This window comes from Bison bison, unplaced genomic scaffold (assembly GCF_000754665.1).
Source record: "Bison bison bison isolate TAMUID 2011002044 unplaced genomic scaffold, Bison_UMD1.0 scf7180017864184, whole genome shotgun sequence".
Classification (NCBI taxonomy): domain Eukaryota; kingdom Metazoa; phylum Chordata; class Mammalia; order Artiodactyla; family Bovidae; genus Bison; species Bison bison.
This window is the reverse complement of record NW_011494756.1, coordinates 1,148,105-1,154,799: the sequence shown is the minus strand read 5'-3', so window position 1 is coordinate 1,154,799 and position 6,695 is coordinate 1,148,105. Positions and strand designations below refer to the sequence as shown.

The following is a 6,695-nucleotide window of genomic DNA, read 5'->3' as shown; positions in this document are numbered from 1 at the left end:
AATGTCCCCCCTAGAGTCCCCCACCATCTCCCCCAGCTCAACCCTGGGGATGGCCCTTCTGTTGTGCCGAGGAATGTTTCATCCGTGTGGGGTGATGATTCCTGTCTCAGGGATAAAGAAGTGCAGTCCTCAGGGCCACGGGGCCCCGCCCAGGGGCGCTTGGCACAGGCCTGCCTGGAGGCTCCAGGGGGCCTGCACTCAGGCGCCGTCACTCACCAGGGGCGGCCCTGTCCAAGCCTGGGGTGGTCATCTGTAAAGTGGGGCGATGCCAGCTTGGAGGAGAACCCTCAGGGCGGGCCTGAGGCTGGCTGTGGCCCCCCGAGGCCCCCAGGCTTGCTAGGACGCGCTCATTGACCGGCAGCCACCACACCGCGTATTTCCCAGCCCACGTGCTCATCGTCTCCAGTGGCTGTCTTGGGGTCTGACTGGTCCCGGTGTGTGGGTGGGCACGCACACTCACGCACCCATGCCCCAGGAAACACTGGCGGGGCTCCTCCCACAGGCTGGGCGCAGCGCCAGGCGCCAGGGACACAGGGCTGAGTGGGAAGTCCTTGCGGGGAGTTGGGGGGAACCAAGCAAAAACAGGACGGAACTGTGATAAACTGCAGACTTGCTGGCCGAGAAGGGGACCACGTGGGGCCTCCAAGTGCAACCTGGCTAGGGAGGCCAAGCAGCTGCCCAGAGGAGAGCTGAGCTGAGAGCTGCAGGATGGGAGGGTGTGTGCTGCGCAGAGGTGGGAAGAACGCTCCCGGGAGGCCGTGGCCAGGGAGTGGGGAGTGGAGGCCTGAGAGCTGCTGCGGAGGCAGGCGAGGCCACACCAGGCTGGACCTCAGGGGTGGGGACACCTTGGGTTCTGGAGCTGACGGCAGAGGGCTGAAACGAGGAGGAGAGTCAGGTACTGTCAACTGGGCAGGTATGGGGAGGCCAAGGGACCCTGCATTTCCCACTCAACAGACAGGTGCCTGAGGAGGGAGACAAGATGCTTCATACTCCAAGACCCCCAGGTCTCGTCCGGGTACGGCAGCACGGGTCAAACCTCTTGGCTTACAAACTGCCTGCTGGGTGCGGGAGCGCGCCAGGCCTGTGCGGGAAGGCTCTGTGAGCTGCCCTGTTTCTCAGGCTGCAGGCGGGGCTCAGAGGGCTTGCCTGGGGCCATCAGCTGGGAGGAGATGGCAGCTGGAGCAGGAATCGGGGTTGGGGCCCCGCTCTGGTCCTCCACGCCACCCTCGGCTCCCAGGCAGGGGGCGCTGTCCGCCCAGGGGCTGGGCTGGGGCCAGACCCCCAGACCCCAAGCAGATCCCTGGGGCTGGCTCTGCATGGTGAGAGAACCCAGACCCTGACTCGGCCAGCGCCCGCCGTGGGACGGCCACAGGCCCCCGCATGACTGAGGGGGCTCCACTTCTCCAGATGTACTCAGGATGGGGAGGGCGGTGGAGGAGTCTCCTGATGTCAGACACCACCCTGTTGGATGCTCCCCATTTCACAGATGGGAAAGCGAGGCCCCCGACCCGAGCCCGCCGCCTTCTCTCCCCCTGTGACGGCTCTCCTCGCCTCACATCAGCGTGGGGCTGGGGTCCGTGCGGGGGGCGGAGGGGCCCCTGGTCATCCCAGGATTACAGGATCGCCTTCCGGAGAGAAGCTCACTCACTTTCAAAATTTCCTGGTGATTCTCCGACGCGTAGAGCCGTCCGTCGCGGACGATGTCTTCGATCAGCTGCTGGTAGTCCTCTGCCGGGACGGGAACCCGAGACCCGCAGAGGGGGGAGGAAGGAAGGTGAGGGCAGGGGTGGAGGGCAAGGGGCCCGCCCACTGTCAGCCTCTGCCCTCCCCCAGGGCTTCACGCTGCGGGCTTTGTCTTCCCCACCCACAATGGTCTCCCCCTAGAACACCGCCTTCAACCCCCCAAACCCTGCTTGGGCAGCACCTCCTGTGGAGGCCCGCGGGTACCACCCGTACCTCTTGTGGGTCCTGTCTGGACCCCACCCTCCCCGACGGCTGGAGCTCCCTGAGGCTGGTGACGTGGGATCGGTCTGGGTCCCCAGGGCCAGGCTGGGTGGGCAGGATGGCCACACTCACCGTCGTAGGTGACGTAGGGCACTTGGAACCCTTTGCCGCTGTTGCCTTCGTTGGATTTGAACTGGATCCAGAGCTTCCGGGAGCGGGAGGTGAAGGCGATGGGCCTCTCGTAGGTCTGGCAGGTCTCATAGGTGGTGATGGATGTGGGTGAGGCTGGGGGCGGAGACGCGTCACGGTTGAGCTGCCCCGGATCCACAGCCTCACCTGTCCCTGCCCGCCTGCCTCCCCAGCAGGCAGCTAGGCAGCACCTGCAGCGCCCAGCCTCCCAAACACTCCAGCTCTCCGGTCCCCACGCATGTCCCCTCTGCCTCAAATGCCCTTCCCCACCCTCACCCCCAGGTCCTGTGTCCCTCTGAGACCAGTGTCCGTGCCCCCTCCTCCAGGAAGCCTTCCTGACTGCTCCATTCCCACCATGTTTCCTCTCTGCTCTGGAGAACATTGTATTTCAGCCCCTTTCTACAGGCTGGTCACTGTCTCCCTGCCACCTGCTCCTCAAGGACAGGGCTCACGCCTGCACCCAGGACAAAGCTAGGGCTGGGAGGAAGGGTCAGCTCCCTGCCTGGTGAGCGGATGAGCAAAGGTGAGCTGGCTAACCCTTGGGGTGCCTGGGGCTGGCCAAAAGGTGCCCAGTCCTCCCTGCTCCCTGGGGAGCTCTCCTGACGCTCTCGAGAGCGGGGAGAGGCTGGCTCCCTAGAACCCGGCCCTGGGGACGCACAGTGGAGGGGGAGATGCTGGGAATGGGGGAGGCAGGGAGGGCAGTGGGTGGGGATGGTTCCGGACTGGGCTCTGACTGGCTGGAGGAGCCCAGGCAGCTGCCTCGCTCATCCTGGCCTCGACGCCTCCTTCATACGCAGAGATGGGGCGGCGGGCGTTTCTGCTCATCATCGACCTGGAGCGGGTGATGCAGGCACCCGGGAACCACGCAGCACGTAGCAGACGAGGCCTCTGCACCCCCGTCCCCCTGTTCTCCTGCTCCTCCGGCCAGTCTCTGTGCATCAGACTCATCCCAGGTCCCCGGGGGAAGGCACCACACTGTCCCCCTCCTTCTCTAACGTTCTGACCTGGGGCTGGCTCCCGGTGGGCGCTGTGGTCCTACCACGGCGGGGAGGTCCCCTGCCCCTGGCTGAGGCACACGCTGTTGGCGGGGAGGGGGGTTCTACCTGGTCCCTGGGGACTCAGGACCCCCCGCCCTTCCTGCAGCCGTGGCCTCTGGGCACGCACTGCTGCTCACCCACTACCGAGGGGCTGGCCCTGCCACCTGAAGTCTCACTCTGAGCCCCCATGGGGTGGCAAGCCAGCCGGCTGCAGAGGGAGAGGGTGGGCCCTGAGTGAGCGCCCAGCCTGGTCCTTCGCTGGCCCTGCAAGGCGCTGCGGGACAGGGGTGCTCCTGGGGCTCACCCTGGGCGGTGGTGTGGGGGGGTGTGGGGGACAACTGGGGTGAAGAGTGGCTGGTGGTCACTGTTGAGACCGGGTCTGGTAGGTCCTCGGTTGCCACGTGGAGGGCACACCCCAGGCTCCCCCGATCCTTTCCATGCCGTGCTGGGAAGCCCAGCCCTCGGGGTTAGACGCGAGTGCCTGGACGGGCACGTACCGCTCTTCCTCATGACCAGGACGTCGCCACACTCGTCCTCGATGGGCAGAAAGATCTCAGGGACCACGACGAGTATCCTGCGCTTGGGGGGCGGCGAGATGTGCCACACGCACTCGGCGTTGGCCGGGTAGTCGCCAGGGTAGTTGGGAGACTCGATGTAGCCCGTGTAGTCGCCGAGCTCGCCGCCACAGTGCTGGTCTGTGGGCACCGTGGCCCGTGGCCTGGTCAGGCCAGCTGGCCCTGCGCCACCGCGAAGGCCCAGGGAGGGCCGGCAGGCGCCCTGTCCCCTCCTGGGCCCTCCTCCCCTGGCCAGGCCCTGGGCTGGTCCTTCCTCGGGGACCCCGTCCTGGCTGTCCCCCTCCTTCCTGGGTGCCCTTGGGGGCCTCACCCTGGCCTCCCGCCTGGCGCTCTCAACCCCCGGCTGGCGGGCTCTGGGCCCTGCAGCTGTCAGCTCCCTGCCAGGCTCCTGCTCCCCTCCGGGGTCTCAGCCAAGGCCACCTGAGCCCAGACGTTCCCTTTCTCTCCGCTGACTCGTCTCCCATCCTTTGCACTCAGCATCCCGAGATCCCCCCAGGTGCCGGGTGCGGCCCTCCCCACGGAGCAGGCAGGCTGAGGGGCCAGCAAGCCAAGCAGCAGGGGCAGGAGACACGCCTCCCTTCTTTTTCCATTTCAGCCAAGCCGTGCATCCATCCGCCAAGAGGCCAAACGTGACTTTGAATGAACTAACTGGTTCCTAGCTTAACCTTGTAAAAGGAAGTTAGGCCAAGAACAGAGTGTGAATACTGTGTGAGTACCGGCTTCCCCAGTGGCACAGTGGCAAAGAATCTGCCTGCAAAGTAGGAGCTGCAGGAGACGGGGGTTCGATCCCTGGATCGGGAAGATCCCCTTGAGAAGGAAATGGCAACCCACCCCGTATTGTTGTCTGGAGAATCCCATGGACAGGGGAGCCTGGCGGCTGCAGTCCACGGAATCGCAAAGAGGGGGACACAAGTGAAGCGCCTAAGCACGCACGCAGTAAACATACGTAATTATCCCACATATTTTCATTTAAAACTCTTCTCCTCACACCCTAATTTCTGGCAAATGTGTCATTTTCACCTCATCATTCTAGAAACTTCCCTCTGACTTGACTTCCCCGCTTTTCCACATTAGGACGTTTAAACATTTAAAACCTTGCCTCCTCTGAGTGCCACCGGGAGGCCGCGTGCCCAGCGAGGGCAGCCCCGGCACGGAGGACAGCGTCCTCCCCGAGGAGTAAGTCTCCTTCACGGGCCTCGAGGCTGTGACCGGCAGCTCCAGCAGGGGTACACTGGAAGGGCCGGAAACTGATGGAAGAAAAGGTGAAACACCGGAAAACAGGCCCCAGAGGACTCTGAAAAGCGAGTCAGAAATCCCTAAAGACAGCGTCTTCTGGGTCAGGCCTGAATGATGTGCTGGTTTGAGACTAGGGTGTGGCCTCTTTGCGACTGGCTTCTGCTGTCCACGCTACTCAGGGCTGAAACAGAGCCTCTTACAGACACAGCGCGGCCATCTGTTTTCCCCGTCGCGCCCCAGGACCTTGTATACACCTCGCACCTCGCTTCCCATCGCTCGACTCCTCTGGTCTGTGCCCCTGGGCAGCCTTCAGAGCTGCAAGGTCCCCTCAGGCAGCTGCCCCCAAGCCTCCCTGGCTGGGCTAGGGCTTTTCCCCCCACAGACTGGAGCCTGGAGCCGGGGCCTGGCTGGGCATTGGTGAGTCACGGGCACCCACAAACAGTGCAATCAGGCCGCTTGGCGGAGCCCAGGCCGTCTGACCCTCCACGCCCGGGCACCCCACCGCGCGCTGTGCGGATGTGATGGGGTAGGGAGGGGTCACCAGTCTCCCTGAGGACACACCGAGAGGTCACGGCTCACCCTGCCCCTACGACCTGCCCCAGCCCCCTCCGGGCAGCCCCCGCCACGTGGGAAGAGCAGCGCTCACTTTTGCAGTGTGTGACGTTGGTGGAGCCGTCGAAGTCCGTGCTGGTGTTGCCCGGACAGGTGATGCAGTGGTTCTGGCCGAACTCGGGCTGGTAGGTGCCGACGGAGCAGCGGATGCAGCGGTGGGTAGTGGTGTTGTAGTGGTGGCCGGGAGAGCAGTGCACTGTCGGGGGGAATGAGGCGGGGTGGGCATTCTCCCTGGGGCTCCCCGCCCTCCGTGGCTGACTCAGCAGAGTCCAGGGCCCTTCCCCACCTCTGGGTGACCACCTCCCACCTGTGCCCAGGCCCTGAACAGGCTGACCCTCTGCTCCTGGACCCCACCCACGACCGTGCAGGGTGCTCTGGGGACCACGGTGGTCTCAGCGAGCCAGGCAGATGGAGCCCTGCCCCAGGGCCAGCTAGCTCCCTACTCAGGCTGACCCGTCTGACCCTCCGCTTGGGGCTGCACGTGGAGGGAGGCCAGGGATGATGGTACTGACGGTTCTGGTGTGGGGACCTGAGGAGTGCGGAGCTGGCCCCGACAGAGGGTGTGGCTGGAGCAGAGGTCGGGGCTCACGGTGAGGCCTGGGCTTTCCTCTGAGCGAGCAAGACCACCTGGAGCCTCCCCATGCCCCGGGCTGCTGCACTGGGAGCGGGCTCTGGGGGAGCTGGGTGAGGGCTGGGGCGGAGGGCTGGGGCAGAGGCCCGGGCAGGATGGGTCAGGGCCATCGGGAGCTGGTGGCGGTCTGGGTCAGTTTAGAAGCTGGAACAGTCTGGCTCTGTTTAGAAGCTAGAGCTGCAAAGGTTGCAGACAGACTGGGGGTTGGGGGAGAGGGAAAGAGGACTCAGGGTGACACCGAGGTTCCCTAGAGATCTGGCAGGAAGGGCCGCCGTGCACCGGAGGGGGCCTGGGCTCATGGACTCTGAGGGGCTTGTTAGACACAGCGTGGAGCTGTCATGGGCAGGAGGGCAGAGCTGAGTTCAGGGAGAGGCTGGACTGGAGACAAGCTGGGGTCATCCGTGAAGAGATGCTACTTAAAGCGGGCTCTTGGGTTTATCCAGACTCAGGAGCCCGCTTTAAGTAGCATCT

General features: G+C 64.8%; 1 protein-coding gene across 1 annotated transcript in view; it reads right to left on the bottom strand.

The window, feature by feature from the left end:
* SCUBE1 (signal peptide, CUB domain, EGF-like 1) overlaps nt 1–6,695 on the bottom strand; it is a 131,624-nt gene that overhangs the window by 4,494 nt on the left and 120,435 nt on the right. Inside the window, exons 19-22 of the mRNA XM_010843690.1 lie at nt 5,628–5,789; nt 3,668–3,865; nt 2,077–2,229; nt 1,649–1,728 (exon numbers count right to left, since the gene is read on the bottom strand). Coding sequence (XP_010841992.1) covers nt 1,649–1,728; nt 2,077–2,229; nt 3,668–3,865; nt 5,628–5,789 — 593 coding nt within the window. The remainder of the gene's footprint in view (nt 1–1,648; nt 1,729–2,076; nt 2,230–3,667; nt 3,866–5,627; nt 5,790–6,695) is intronic.